Source organism: Eurypyga helias, unplaced genomic scaffold, assembly GCF_000690775.1.
Source record: "Eurypyga helias isolate BGI_N326 unplaced genomic scaffold, ASM69077v1 scaffold6868, whole genome shotgun sequence".
Taxonomy (NCBI): Eukaryota; Metazoa; Chordata; class Aves; order Eurypygiformes; family Eurypygidae; genus Eurypyga; species Eurypyga helias.
In genome coordinates this window covers 1-16,801 of record NW_010264904.1, presented here as the reverse complement: position 1 = coordinate 16,801, position 16,801 = coordinate 1, and the positions used below count along the sequence as shown (strand labels likewise).

Sequence of the window (16,801 nt, the reverse complement as noted above, 5' to 3'; positions counted from 1 at the left end):
TCTGGCTCTGATAGATCCACAAGACAGGTCAAGCAAGAAGAGGTGAGGGAACTGACTGCACTGAAAATTTCTATCCTTTGAATTTCAAACACAACTGAGGGAAAAAGAAAACCCTCAGAGCTGAAGAACTAATTTACATGAGTTACCTCCTTCCAAAACACTTTACTACTTCCAGCCAAAGCATTGTTTCATTCTTATTTCTTTTCAATCCTTATACATCAGGCATCTCCGTACTACTTTAATTAACTCTAAAATACCACTCTTTTTTTCCTGCTGGACAGAGATGCAGAAGCACCAGACAAAATTAGAATCTAACAAAATTAGAATCTATCCTGTAATGAAGGACAACAGAGAACATCCAAGTCAAATATTTTTCTGGATTGAAACCTAGCTGAATACTTTCATGTTAGTTTCTAAGTGCTGTAGTAAATACGTAAGTAAAGACAAAGGGCAATAAACCCCCATTCATCATGTCAAACTCCGGGCTGAATGGAATCAAAGAAGTGCCACACCCCCCCCAAGATATCACAGTCAACACTTGCTTATGCTCATTTTGCCTGTCTACTCCAACACCACAGACAGGTCACGGTGTGAGCTGAGCTGTGAGAACTCATAGGTAAATTACACGAACTGGCGGCAGGAATGGTGCTCCTGTTACTTCAATGCTCCGTTTACCAGAAGAAAAATCTCTCCACAGGAGACTCGAGATGCCCAGACAAGCTGGTTTCATGCAGCAATGGTACCTGCCCACCCACAACAGCACTGTCGACCCTGTCTCCGTTAGGCAATCTTGCTCTGTGTCCCTCACAGGAAAAGGCCAGGGCAAGGGTTTGGTTGCAGTTGACAAGCTCGCCTCTCCTCAGCCATGAAATCAGCATGCTTCCTTTAAATACCTTCTTCTTGATTCTGGTTCCATATAATGGTATTTTAATATAGATTTGCAATTAAAACTAGACCAACGCTGAACATTTATTCAGCTTTTCACACCGTTCCTGCGCTGTACAACGTTAAGCATGCCATCTGTGCCAACATACTTCTGACCAGAGGTGATTCAAAGATTGTTTCTACAGTACTTCGAATTCTGCCTGCATGAATTTGTTACTTACTGGATTCAGCACATCTAAATTTACTGCTCTGTGACAGCATTTTACAATCACTTTATCCTACTTTTTAAAACTCATCGCAGCCACAACAAAGACTGTTGCCCAACCTGGTAAAAACAGACTAATCGTTTTCCCAACTATTTAGTAAATGTTAACTATGCTATAAATACAACTCGTGTTTATACTTTGTGAAAGATTCACTGTTGTCAGAGTTCTCCAGCTGAGTTAGAGCTGAAATATGCTATTAACTCCCACCATGAACACAGCTAAAAGAGGCCAAAAATGCTTTTTCTGGGATAAGATAGCAGATCTGCTACTGCTGTTATGAAACTGGGGTCATGTAAACTAAACATTCTCGTAGCTTCTTTTGCAAAGCACAGAAGTCTCTCAAACTGTAAATATTTAAAAGTAAAATTAGACTCATAAGAGATAGGTCTAAGATGCATAAAACTTACCCAAAGATATTAATCTCAGGCAACATTTAAAAGCTATTATCCATAAAATAATTTATCCCACATGCCTTAAAACCGAAAATAAAAGAATTATTTCCTCTCTTTATATAATCAGAAGTGGCATGTTCAAATAACATACCAAATGCTATGTCCAAGCTGATTCTTCAAAATTTCTGAAACTCCTCAGTTCATATGGAAATAAAACATCAACAGTAGAAAGAAAGGTGCCGATAGAATGGAGAAAGCTGTGCTTCCTAATGTTAAACAGACTACCTTCATGCAACAATAAGGCACCTTCTCTTCAAGGTGGAAGTATAAAGCAACTGAATCATCTAAGGCTAAAAGCAAATCACCTAAGAAAAGTGTGGGGTATTAATTGGATGGGACTTATTCTCATCCTTTTTGCACTATTATTGCTATTTTTAAAATCATCAGTCTTCCTTGATTACTGCCTACAAAGATCATACCAGATGATATTTTTAAAATTTGAAGAATATTGTTAGGTGCTTTTTGATAAGCATGGTACAAAATATAATATGCTTCCTGAGGTTCAGGGGTTCCTGTAGTAAATCAGTGACATATTCTCCAAGGAATATTTTGCCTTCCTGTTATTAGGTTCATCTCTTTGCTGTACGCTTATCCAGTGTTTATGCTGGCTGCAGAGGGGTATCACTGGAGAAATGGACTTTTAATTAGGAACATGACTGCATATGGACATGCAGTCCACATTCACAATCACCCTTTGTTATACTATGCCAGAGACAAGAAGAATTTCTATTCTTCTGACCAAGATGCTAATGGGATACCTAAAAAGCAGTCCAAAATACAATTTATTTTCTATGGATTGTGCTTCACCTCTTAATCAGTTGCTTGTCTGAATGGCTTAGATCTAATTATACTACTTTTACACACACACACACACCACCCCCCCATTCTTGGACAGCTATTGCAAAAAGAGAGCAGAATTTGTGATAAGAAGGTGCTGTGAATTCTCTCCAGAACAGCTGGATGACATTTATCTGTGTTACTGTGACTCTTGGCCTCTTCCATACAGGCAACAAAAAAAGCCCTTCCACAGCAGATCATGTAATTGGGAATCCCATGGATCAAAATGTGGTGTTCTAGAACGAGCCAACAGAAGGTAGTCATACAGCATATCTCTGCAGGCAAATACCGTGTTTTCCACCGGAAAGCAGTGTGGTATTTACTGCTTGTCAACTGAAAGGCAACAGCCCTCAGCAGTTCCAACCTCCTTCAGCAAGATACGCAAGTACAAGGACCATAGCCAATGACAGCGCTGCTAAAATGGCTCAAAGGTGAAAGAAGATGACGAAGGAATGGTCTCTGCAGGGACAAGTAGTGCACAGATATGCCAGCAGATATACTGGATCTCTTGCCTTGTTTCTCCTGGTTGCAGTTCCCTTCCCCCACTGGCTGCGACTCAAACCCTTTTCTCTTGATCTACTCCCCTCCCCCTGAGACTTGCCTTTGAATTATGCAAGCTTTGCACTCCCCAGGGTTTATCTGCCAAAAGGTAGCATGTGGCCCATGGTTTGCATTTTAGTTTAAAATCTTCTATTATAGCAGTCAGATCCTTTCAAAATACTTTACTTCCTTTATTCCCATAGGCAGAAAGAATGGCAGGAAAAAATTGTTCACAGCAGTATGAGAGGATGTAAAAGTTCTACATTTTCAGTTAAAAAAAAAAAAAAGAAAGGTGGAATATGGTTTTAATCAAGTAGTTTTCCTTCCTAGACGAGTGCTTCCTTCTTGTAATATATATAACCTGACTGCCTATAAAAATAAAGGTGCCAGTTGGAGCCATTTAGGAGACCTAAGGAAATTCTGCATTAACCTAAACTCCTCCACTCCTTAGTTCCTTCCACTATTATTCTGTGTGTGGCCTCTCCTGATGAGTTAGGTCACCAATATCCATACATGTATCTGTGAAGACACTTTAGAAACACATGCATCATAGGCTTCTCATTACTGATGTGGTCCAGGCTTAGCATAGACTATTTATGTGGAGAAAATGCCATGATTTAAGCACATGCTATTATTTCCATATGACACTTAAAAGCCTCAGTAACTTGCAACTCTCAGAGTAGACAAAAGCTTCTCTTTCTTTTAGGTTTGCGAACAAAAATATATTTTCTGCTACAATTGTCAAGATTTAAAGACCCAAACCCTGAACCTTATCGAGAGGAGAAAGTCAAAAGCATCCTTTTTTAAACCAAGAAAGCCAGAGTAAAATTTCTGGTTTAATTGTTGTCTAATAAACAGATACTAAATCTCAGGTGTCATGCCTGACTAAAAATACTGTTAATTGTCCAGATCAGAAATTAATTTGGCCTCTAACCAGGAATCTGGTGGGGAAAAGAAGAAATATTTTCTGGCAAGCTGACTGAAGGAGAAAAATAAATGCTGATTGAAGCTGCTTGGCAGTACAGAACGTTAGCGCAGGTCCTCAGGGAGATGGATTAGTAAGCAGGAAGAAGGTGAGGCTGTCAAAGGTGCATGATAAATTCATTTAGCACATAGATATAGAATGATTATGCACATAGATATACACACAAACAGATTTTTTATTACTTTCATCTCTACTCATGAGCAAAACCAGAATAACTCACCTCTGGTGGTGATAGTCATTAAATCTCTGCCCTGTCAATATTGTATCAGAGCTGATCGTACGTGCCATTGCAAATTACATATACACATTTACATAATTTAAAAAATGCTTTACAAAATACATGCAAATAGCAAGAGATACCGAACTAAACAGGAAGCTTTTTAGTGTTTTACTGACCTGCTTAAGAAGACTAAATAAAAATATTATATTGAACTAATCCTCAAGTAACTTGGAACAAAAGTGCTGGGAGATACCGTTCATTCTGCTGCCTGCAGGCATCAGCATGTGTTTTTGACACCTTTGGTAGTGTTTTGAAATTCTGCTGCTGTTAAGCTACTCCTTTAATACGAACTCAACAACGCTGCTATTCTCCCACTCCCGTTTTCATTTTGTATGCCACTCAGTTCAGGCAGCATAGAACAACATGAACGATGGTTCATTTAACACCAAAATTAAGTATGAATGACACCCAATGCCCAGTCTCTCTCTCAGCTCACACTTAAACCTAGCACTTCAAGAGTGTAGTAAATACTCTTAGAAGGTGAGAGTATTTCCTTGTCAGTGGACAGTGGACAGGCATTATCAATGAAATGAAAACATGACAGGGTGAACATTTAATACCTTGGGTCAATAACTCTTTCAAACCCAGATATGGCATTTTTTCTTAAAAGCTGAGTGTTCCAGTATCTCTTAGCTCAATTAAATGTATTTATTTGCAAGAGCTGTATTTCACCTCAAAGTGGACCAAGATGCAGCCTGCAGACTGACGGCAACCAACGTAATGATGACATCCAGCCACCACTTTTGGTACTTCAGCCAGTCCTTGTGCACCCTTTCATGCCCTGCACACCCCCCAAACCTTTCCACTGCACCCACAAGGTAGCTACAACCCACAGTGCTGCTATGACGTGGCTTTCTCTACAGAGGCTGTCAAGTTGCCCCAAACAGGCAGATGGCCAGTACGCAGAGAGAAAATAGCTCCATTCAAAATAATAACTGCTTACTTCTCAGATCTTTCAATAAGTAATAAATAACAAAAGCAACAATTCAGATTAGTCTAGAATTCTACAGTGAACTTCAAAACTAGTATTTTTAAGCAGAAATGTCTTGATTCTTGTTTTCATTCATTTCACACATATATTCCCTGTTGGTATACATCTAGCCACCCTTTTAAATAAAACTGTTGATAGCATTCGTATTACTTTTTCTCACAAACTCGGGACATTTTATAACAAAGCACCAGTTACATTTATGCTATAATTAATGTACTTGCAGCTATACTTGATACTGATGTATTGTCTGAACAGCAAATGCAAAACTGATCAAAAAACCTGGTTTAACCACCCACCTCACCCTGCTCCTTCTGTTTTTGGGGGGTTTTAAACAGTTGTTTAGAGGGACGCATCTCTAAGCCCACAATATCCTAAGGGATACTTTAGCAAATAAATTTTTCTGAATGGTGCAGAGTCTGAGTGAGACAATTGATCTTTCCAATGTTTAAACATTTACTTTTGCATATGAAAAATGCAGGACACGTTATTTTTAATTTGACAGCAAGCCAAATAAAAATAATGGAAGCTACAAAACTATGGTGTTCAATGCGTATTACATATGCAGGATTGCCTTAAAAGAGAATTGTTACAACTGTTTACAGTAAATTCAAAAGTGCAAGCCAAATCAAGGTTGCTTACTGTCTTCTGCCATTAAGATCCAGTATTAGTGAACAGAATGACAGCCCTCAGGAACTGAAGAAATCCTTGAACGCTTATTTTTATGCTGGCATCCAGTTTGTGCTGAATCCAGGTGCACAAAGTTTAAGAACAACTCACATGCTTGGTCTCTTTATTTTGCATGCTGTGACAACTGGTTGAGGAACCTTGCATTTGACTGGCCTGTAGCCAAACCACAGCAGAATACAAAGACCTGAACATTCACTGGCAGCCTTGAACACCATGGAGTCTTTATGCTTTCAGCACTGCAGTGGTTAACAAAGATTTTCCTTTCCTATATCTAAAGTACAAACTTACCTCTCTCAATACGGAATCCGTTATTGAACTTAAATTAACAGCTCCTTCGTAAGTCAAATAGTAGAATACATTCAGGGACCTAACAGCCTCTGGCCCTTGCTGCTTGTAGCCAAAAATCAGATCAATCCACTGGTGAAGCTGGCAGGAGACAAACTCGCTTTCTAACGCCTGTGAAAAAAACACACAAAAAATACATAAAACTGGGTTTGCCAGATAGTCATCAGTCAGTAGTAGCATAAGCATTTCTTTAACAGCATACAAAACTACCTTAACAAGTCCACATACAGAATTGATAACAGTGTTTTAGCCATTCTATCCCAAAAAGGGTGTGCCGTGTGACAGACGCCAATCTTCTGCCCTACTCCCCACTGACCAGAAGTCCTTGCTTTTTAAACTGTAACAGTGGGAACATGAAAAAAAGCAGTAAGTAGAAAGCTTTTATGCATTTATGGACATGCCAGGCTATGTTTTTGTGAGCGCTCAAGTTGAAATTGTGCTTTTTTGTGTGACCTGCACAGTGAATAATAACAGCACGATAATCTGATTCTTACAGACAGACAGAAGATTGATAGACCTGAGGAAACTGAACTAACTAGGGATGTTAGGGTACAAATTATTTAACGTGCTGGAATATCAACCTGCTATTACTTTTATGCATTTCTTGCATATCTCTCTTATACAAACCTATAAAGAAACAGTACTATGGTGAATGATTATGCCACTTTTATGAAGTTGTTATTCAGGTACAACCCAATCCCCAAGACAAAAGCATCCAAACAATAATGAATCTCTCCATAATGGTCTTAGATACAGCACAAATATATTAAAAGATGACGTAAAAATCACTGTCATCTAAAGCATTAATCCATCTAGATTAAATCACTACCAGAATCTGCTTTCTCTGTTTTATACAGAGGATTCATTATATTTCTTCTCTGAACGAGAAAATGTAACAACGTAACGGCCTGATATTCTCTTCATCTAATGAAATGCATGGCATTTTCCTTGTAAAGGAAATCCCTAATTTTGAGCAGAGGAAGTTAAAATAAATCTGAAAACCGAGGAAATCACTCTGCAGTTTGCACACGAAAATGATGGGTTTGTTTCATTAACTGATGCCTGAAAACAACATTTAAATTGACACATAAAAACAGCAATTGTCTTAATTTGTGTGGTGCACTCCACACAAAAGCCCTAAATATGTTCAAATTAGAGCAAGCTGCTTGATTGTCACTGCAGTCTCATGTCATATTAATGCATGACAAACATTAAACCATACACTTAAATGGCAATTTATATCATTTAAATGTTTACTGCCACACCAGATCATCACTCATTTAAATGTGACTTTCTGACAGCTAATTTCAGTTAATTTTCCTCGATTCACTTAATTAGAACTTTCAATCAAGAAAAGACCTGTACATATCTTCGACATCATATCATTCTTTTTTTTTTATTATCATTTCTGTTAGGATTCCCAGCTACTGAACCTACTGAAAGCGTTCTTTAAAGTGAATTATCACACAGTATAGTATCTCTTTGGATGACCATATGGAAATAGTTTACAACATATATGATTAGACAGGATTTTTTCTTTCTTACTTTTTCCCTTTTTTTTTTAATTAAATTAAATTTAAATTAAAAAATAAACAAAAAACCCCCACATTTAGACACCGACACACAATTAAAACTATAAAAAACCACAAGCAGGCCAATTAAAAATTAATGATTTCAAAATTGTTTAATAAGATAAAACCAGTCAGGAGTCTCATGAGTGTCCATAACACTACAATGTGCAGCCATAAAATTCTACAGGGCTCAGCAAATGACAATGATAGGAAATAATTTTCTTGCTATCCTGCTAAAAAAAATTTAACCCTAGAATATACTTACTGTTATCATTATAACTATTTAATGTCAGGAAAAATAGCATAAGAAACTGGTGATTTTTATAGATATATGTGTATATATATGTAGTATGTGCAGAAGTTATTCATATTTTCCTTTTCTTCAAAAGCTAGATTTGTAATGGGCCATACTGCCCTCACAAAGCATTTGGACATGAATAACTAACGATCACACTGCAATCTCCTCAGATTAGCAGATAGATAAACCTGACCTTTTGTTAAAAAAGCAACTAAAACACACTCTTTGCCTTTTCATGGAATGGTTGGGAGCCATCCTGAATTTATTTATCTTTTCTACTTTAAAATTACTTTACACTTGTGATTTATACAGATTCAAAAGTAGATCATTTTCTTTTAGTTTTTTCCACATTATACCTTTTTAAATCTTCTTGCTTATTTGCAAAATCACAATTAAAAGGGCTAAACAAAAAATTACTACCGTCAGCATCAATACCCAGGACCTTGCAGGGCAGACCAAACATAGCACACAAATTCAAAGGCTAAAGAAGCTTGCCTGTCCTTTCAGGTTCACAGTTAAGCTCTTGGCTGGAGGGAAGCGCGTATGCTATGACACAATCAGTCGAGGAACAGTAGGTTAACAGCCTGTCTAATGATTAGAAAATAAAGTAGGCTTTCAAGGAAAACAACACAATGTGCTAGTACGTCTGATGCACTTTATAGCCACAATGTTATATACTATGTAAGTACAGGTACTCCTTTAAAAAAAAAAAAAAATTTACAATTTGCATAACTATCCAGTTTTAAAAGGGCCTTTTTTTAAAAAGAAAAACGTTACTGTGAGCATTTATTTCTTGCAAAACTGAACCAAGGGTATCCAATGCTAAGCATTTAGGATTACTTAAGCATGTAGGACAGCCTGTGCTCATTAAGGCTCAAGTTAAATACGGCGCGCAGCAATGGGATACTAACATCCTTCCCATGCTGCTCCTAAAGCAAACCAATCAATTGTTAGCGCTCCCACAGCAGACCAAGTACATCCTTTACTGTGTGCTCTCAGGAAAACGTGCAAAACAAGAAAATCCTCTAACACGTCCAGCATTAATACACTAATATTCAATCCTATTGACTTATTGAAAAATAAATCAGTGACTAATGCCCAATTGTTAAAGGATCAAACAGGACGGTGAAAAGACCGTCATGTGAAGCCACACACAAATTGTCAATTCTGTCCACAGGGACCCATATTAACTTTGACAAACTGTCTTGGGGCTGATATCTGTTTCTTTAATGAGATCTATTAGGCAGAGACTAAAACACTTGAGATATGCTAAAAAGTACAGTATACAGATGTTAAACACAAACACCTATTAGTAACTTTCATTTCTCCATTCCCAAGGTAGAAACACTTTAGACACATCAACAAATTGAAGCTCTGATCTTACAAGGAAATTGTGGTTTATTGATAGATATTTTTCAAATGCACGATCTGATGTCACAAAATACGTGCAGTCAAACTACTTCTTCATGAATGACCCTGAAATTCATTATTTTATACACATCTTTTTCTGCCCTGTTTTCTGAGAGGAATGAATGGAGTATAATTTCCTGCTAGCAACCAAAGACTAGAATCAGTCTAATACTGATACTAATGATTTGGTAAAACATGGTCAGAAAGACAAAAACATAAAAATAGCAGGTTAGAAAATATTTTTCCTTTTCCCAGTACAAATACTCTAACCACTTTTTACGATCCATTTTCCCAAACAATATTATACACATGGAAGTAAGATTTCTACCTTTAAAGTGACTACTATTTGCCTTTGCCCTCTACTTCTCATTCTGGTTAAGATAATAGCATATAGCATGTGGAATTATGTCTATTAAAAGAGTATATACTGTGCTTCTGATTGGGCTGTTCCAATGCCGAAATTAGGTGAAAAGATTAATTTAATTATTTTCACCAGCACAGATATTTATTCATAATCAAGCTATTTGAAAACACTCCACAGACTTGCTTGCCTTATTCCTATGCTGTTTAAAGCAAAGCAATCTTGAAGCACAGCATAAAGCGCAACTCCTATTCGAAAGACAGAAAACAAGTCCCATCTAGACAAAATGTGGTTCACAGAGTTAAAATGCGAGTGGAAACTTGGATGTGAAATCAAAACTGCTTCTCACAGATGAATAATCTTTCTTATTTGATCAATTAAAAAAGAAAAAAACCCACACCAAAATCCCAAGGAATATACTGCATCGGCAAGTAAAAAATTACAAAATTCAAATACAAATAATTGCCTATTACCTTTAATGGGCTAAATATTTTAATTTCTCTTTGAAGGAAGGAATTTCCTCTGAACGACTTGTAATAATTAAGTCTCTCTTTTATGTTCCATTTGAAAAATATTTAAGTATTAACAGAAAAGCATGAATGGGGATTTCACACATTTTTAGCACAAAGACAATTTTGATGTAAAAAACACTCTTCTTGAAGACGACAAAGCACCCATATAACCGCAGTACCTGGCAACTACTTTAAACTACCTACGTATTCAGGCTTGGAAGTATGTGCATGAACATTTTAAAAAAACAAAACTCAACCCAACGAAACCAAACAACTGGAACTATGTTTGCATGTGCAGGCTTTCAGACACAAGTTGGTAATGCTGCCTTAACATTGATATATGACCTTTGTAAGTTACAATGAAGAAGGCTGTTTTTTTCAGCCTAATTAGAACTGTTTTGAATTTTCCTGCTAAATATATGATAGAAAGTCCTTTCAACTTTTTTTTTTTTTAATTCTAGAGTTTCTTTCCATGTCAACCTTGTTCCAATCAAAATATGTTTTGAATTAAATTATTTTGATTCAATATGTGGATCACGTTTCACTTCTAAGATTTAAAGTCCAAAAAGGAAAAGTTTAGGCTGTTCAAACAAAGCAAAAGCAGCCACTTTGCGGAAAGCTATTCACATTTACCAAGACTGACAAATTGTTTGTGTGCACCATTAGGTCTAGTTTCTGCAATAGTTGCCAGATTTCCTGTCCTCCTAATAACACATTAACTCTTGAAGTGCTGGCTTTATCTTTTGAGGTTTCTCAGTAACCACCAGAATTTAAAAGTCAATTACCAAACACACTTTCACTAGCAACTCTTTGATCACACGGATACACAACCGAGGAAAAACAATAGTACAAAAAGCTATTAGAAAGATACTGAACTTAACCCTGCTTTGGAGATATCAGGAGGAGGAAGAGGACAGCAGACGTAGTAAGGAGAAAACTCCAGTTCTGCATGAGGTAATATGCATTTCCAAAGGATGAAACAGACATCCAAACTGCTGGTTTCCAACTTGTCAGATAACTTTTTGCAAACAAACGCATATGATTTTATTTACTGTATTTTGCAATTTGTTTGAAACATGAAATACTTCAGAAAGTGAGCAATTACTTTCTAGTTCACGTTAGAACTATCGCATTTTTCTTCTTTTTTTTTTTAATGTTCCAGAAGTGCACAGCCAATGTATTCTTCATTATTGTCATAACCAAAGTTAGCATTTTAGTTTATTTGTCTGCTTGGTTACCAATACCAGGATAAAATAGGGAAGAAAAAAAAAAAAACAACCACAACACCCCACACAAAACCCACTCAGGAAAATATAATCTTAACAAAAAGCTTTAGCTCAGGTGCTTTACTGAAGACAACTACTCTTACAGAACAAAGGGTATCAACAACCTGAGAGGCACCTCAGACAGAGGAGATCTCTGGAAGATAAACTTCCCTTCCTCTGCTCCTTCTACTCCTCCGTATTTAACACTAAGGTACTAAGTAATGGCAAAAGAGAAAATTTGTGCAATAGTGTAACAATGAAACAGAATTTTGGGGCAAGGTATATTCTGCATATGCAGCACGCGAACAAAGAAAAATATTTTGCAATCTAATGACTCAAAGTCCTACCTGAATTTATGTAATTATTATCAAAGTAAGAGTGAATTAGGATGTTTAGCTAAAAATCTTAAGCACTTTTGCATCTTTTGGCGATTTCTACACTCAGCCTACAACCGTTATTTTGCAGTTTAAATGAACAAGGCAGACAGCTGTTACGTATTTTATGAAAGGAAAGCTACATCTCCTTTGAAATTTGCCTTTAATCTCAACTGAAATGTCTATCATTAGGTGCCAGGAATAAAAGATTTAGGTGAATATGAAAACTTGCCTTGGAGCATTCTTAGCAACTCTTTCCATAAAGGCCAGTGATCACCCTTAAAAAAATGTTTCTTAGTATATCCACAATAATTCTGCAAATGTGAGAGCACTAAGGCAAAATTGCTGAAATTTACCATGAACAGTATATAGATAAACCAACCAAATGTTGCATTTTTGTTATGTTTCAAAGTTTGGACATCTACCTTAGGTGCCAAGAGTGAAAACATTTACACAGATTTTTATCTTTACTCCTGTGAGCAACCCACAGCCTTCTGAGTAGAACAAAGTTAGAAAGGTGAAGTAAAGCATCATGGCTTGCAGGATCTCCCAAGTTACCCGTTAGAAGACACAAGCATATGGCCGTTAGAACATTTGGAGAGCTAGACTTAAAAACACAAACTTCCAAAGATGACACTACAGTGTAGAGAAAGTGAAAACAGGTTAAATAAAGCCAACACGGGTCCCAAAGCTGTGTAGTTACAATGTCACATGTTGAATAAGGGCTGATTCGCCCACAGTGCATGGAACTGTTATATCCTTTTCCTTGAGCATGCACCCTGCTACTCAACAGTTAACGAAATTATAAAAGTCACGCGTTGGCTTACCTCACCCATTCACATATTCCCCCAGACCTGGTCACGACAATACTAACTTCCTCATCATAAAAGAGTGGGCAAAACCTGTCTCAGCCAACTGGCTCCAGAAACCAACAGGTGCTTTTCAAAAGGCATACCAAGAATGGCCCCTTTCCCAATTGTTTGATTTCTTCTCAGCCAGAGGTAGAAAAGATACCAAAGAATTGTGATAGGAACAAAATTTAATCGGGAGGTCTTTATTAGGTTCCCTTACATGAAAAATAATACATAAAAGCCATAATCAATTACAGTTGTGGAATCACAGAAACAGCTGTCATTATTCATAACTGTGATAACACTGATGTATGTGGCTTGCATTTGTCCTTCCCCAGAGACACAGAGAAATCTAACCACGACTGGTTAGACCATAACCATTTATTACAGCAAACATGGTTAAAAACCATGTATATATAACACCAGGAGGTGTTGCCAATTTCTCCACAACTTTCACATCCCCCCACCCTGCCCCTGCATTTTTTGTCCACATTTAAAATGTCTGCTATGTTGTTAGAGCATTCTCTCCTCCAGAAGAGCCAGCAACATCACAACGCCAAGACAGTGAATGAAAATCCCTTTTGAAAACCCTCACACACCGCACCAAAAGGAGGCAGGAAGTTCCCTCCTCCCTGAAATTCAGCAATTCCTCTCCCAGTTCCTCCAGCACTTGTTTGCATGAAAACTGACAGCCTGAATCTGGAACCTATTACCCATGGAAGCACAGGCTGTTAACCACACGGCTGACAGTTGGCTCAGTCAAATTAGTTTAAATGAAGTTTTGTGTTAAAAAAAAAATACCATGAAACACAAACTCCCACAAGCTATGACTGCACTTTGCACAGCAGTGTTGTTTACTGAGCGAGCTGGCAGCGAAGCTGTGCCATCGCGTTAGCGTCCCGTGCTGCCAAGCTAACGTACCTTTCCTCTCAGAAGGTTACCGCAGGTATACTGCTTTTAGCTTTTCAGCTAACTTGCATACTTCTAGCCAAGGGACTTCTGCACGGCATCTCCCTGAGCCTTGTCAGCATGATCACAGTTCCTTCCGAATGTCAAGTATTAGCCAAAGACAATCTGAAAGGTCGGAGCACTACACACTTCCAAAAGGGCATTTGTCATGGTAAAGAGTCATTCACCTTTTTATGTTACAGTCTTTCCCATTGAGAAGTGCAAAACCACGTAAAATTTTCTTGCCTTTGAGCTTGAATAAGCTTTTCCCCTGAAGCTAGAAACAGGCCAAGTGGTAGAATTTTACCTTACTTACACTAAATGAATACATAGCTAGCATAGTTGTAATCTAATATATGGTGAAACTTAGTGAATGCAGTGAAGGTCATGAAGTTTTAGAAAACGTCTAAAACATGAACTGAACTTGGATGATCAAAATGCAAAAAAATATTTATGTAACCTCAGACAAAACTACACTTGAAACAGCTTTCACATTAAGTATCAGACTGGGTACCATTTAATCCTGAAACTCAAGTTTAAGCCTACACATACTGTCTGGTTAGTGACACCACAACACACTTCAAACTGGGAGAAACTAGTGATTTTTTAAACATATTTTATATCTGAACTGCTCATACAGTTCTTCCTTCTGATTTACTCTGTGAGCCCTAAAAGTCAACTGTTGCTTTATTTTTGCACACTGTTTCAACAGCTTGCAGCATTTATACAGTGCTTTGATGTGACAGTTGTATACGCAATTCACAAGAACTGTGATGATCAACAAGTATTAGCATGCATGTAAGAGGAGACAGAAATGGTTGCAAACACATGGTCTTCAAATCACTGCAAACAGCACATGCAAACATCTTAGAATTGTAGAGACTAATCTAATTTGTCTTTGAAGCCAGTTCTGGGGAATAAAAAAAATGCTCTAGAAAAATTTGTTTAAGATTAGGAAATGGTATGACAAAAGGTCAAAGAATTTAAAATTTAAAACACAGTTTAGATGCAAGTCAGGCAGACACATCAGTTCAATCTTGCCATTTGACTTGTCTGCTACTTCACAGAATGGGAACCATTCAAGAGCTTTTAGAGAAGAGAACACAAGATTTACAAAGGCAATTAGGGTACCACAAGTGACTAAATAAAACAGTTACAAAAATAAGAAACAGCACTTTATCTTCACATGGCAAAAATGTGTAACCTACTCTGGAGTAACATGCATAGATAAGCACAGGATTTGCTTCCTTGCGATGATTAGCAACAGTGAAGGTCAGATCTTTTATAAAGACATTCTGAGTCGTTGCTTAGGATGACAGCAAAGATGTCAGACTCGGCATTTAACTGGAATGACAAAGGATAATCATCATTTGACTTTAACAATGACAGGGAAAGGGAGAATTTACCCATCAAGGACATTATCAGCTTCTACATGCAGCATTTAAGGAAAAAAAAGTCAGATTTGTAGAAGATACTATGTGGAAAAGGAAATGCTCTTTGCAAACTTGAAGGTACACAGCAGGTTCTCATTTAACATCTTGTTCTGGCGTATTTGCTAAGCAAGCTCCCAGGAAGTTTGGATCCAGACGAACTGGTGCTCAGGGTGGCACACCTTCTACCAAGCACCCTAGGACAAGAACTTCCATGGTGTCCTGATTAAGGAGGGGACAGCCTTGACTGTCCTGTCTCAGTGTCTGTCTCCTGAGCTATCCCCTGGGATTAAGTTTGGCTAGTGCTGGAACTCCTTAACAGAACAAAGAGCTCTTAAGAGTCAGGTTCAATGCTTGAAAGAAATCAAACTGAAAACGGGTTATATGTGTAAATTAATTCTTAAAATGCCCACCTGTAGAAAATGCAAAATCTCTTTTTTATTCTAATTTCATCATGCATTGCATGCTGAGTTTCAGCCAGCTTTGCTCCTAAGGCTTTCTTGTAGATAATTTCATTTATTCTAGATTTCATTCCCTTCTTTCACCTAAACTGCTTTAAATTTCCACTATGACAGCTGTGCACAGAAAGACAAGTGATATATTGAGCATATTGAGCGTGCTCAGGAAATCAAGGCGTAAACACCTCTAAGTGCAACAGACATCCTGTAGCCAGTTGAGAACAAACTTTTCATAACCTTTATATTACTCTGCCATGAACCATATTAGTGGGGAGGGCGTAGGAGATGCATACTATTAACATTCAGAGGTTATATGCTGAAAAAACACATGGTCAGCTATTAAGATTTTAATGACTTAGATTTTTCCAGTTACAAGCTAAGTAAGATGCTAGAAAGCCCTAGAATTTTCCCTTATATCAATAACATTTTTTTCACAGAAGATAGCCTAAAACCCACCAACATTTTGAAACAAAATAAAAATATACTGTAATAAAAATGTATTTAACACCCATCCAGAGACAGCCCTTGCACTTCACAGGGCAAACAAGGGAGCAACTGTGAATGGTACTACTTCCTAGTATGAGAAAAGACCAGGTTAAAAAAAAAAAAAAAATACAACCCCCAAAAAAACCACCACAATATTATGCCACGGTTTTAAGTAAGAACAACTAAATTACAAGGGTTTAATCAAATAAAATTCTAATAAAACTACCTAGTCCGACCAAGGGTAACAGTACTAGATGATTTGGGTTTTTTTAACTGAAATCCTGTACGTGTGGTGTGAAAGCTTTCCTACCCTCAGTAAGGTAAGCACAAGGGCACGACCAAGTCCTGGTCTCAACGCCAGGGCTGTTCAGAGCCATGATGGGCTGACCTTACCCCGGAAAGCTGAATTCCCCGAGTTCCTCGCCCCCACAGCCACACAGCAGGGCACCTACTGGAAGTGGCTCAGTTACCACCTAGCCCAGCCCAGCCCAGCCCAGCCTCCGTAGCCTAGGCCTCAAGTGCACCTACGGACAGAGTGTAAGACCATTTTTCAAAAGTCTGTGTTTTCA

The 16,801-nt window shown here is 37.6% G+C and overlaps 1 protein-coding gene across 1 annotated transcript in view; it reads right to left on the bottom strand.

The window, feature by feature from the left end:
- LOC104513239 (lipopolysaccharide-responsive and beige-like anchor protein) overlaps positions 1-7,993 on the bottom strand; it is a 59,153-nt gene extending 51,160 nt beyond the window's left edge. The window contains 2 exon segments of the mRNA XM_010156525.1: positions 6,212-6,379; positions 7,913-7,993. Of these exon segments, the coding sequence (XP_010154827.1) occupies positions 6,212-6,379; positions 7,913-7,993 (249 nt within the window).
- Between the last annotated feature and the right edge of the window lie 8,808 nt (positions 7,994-16,801).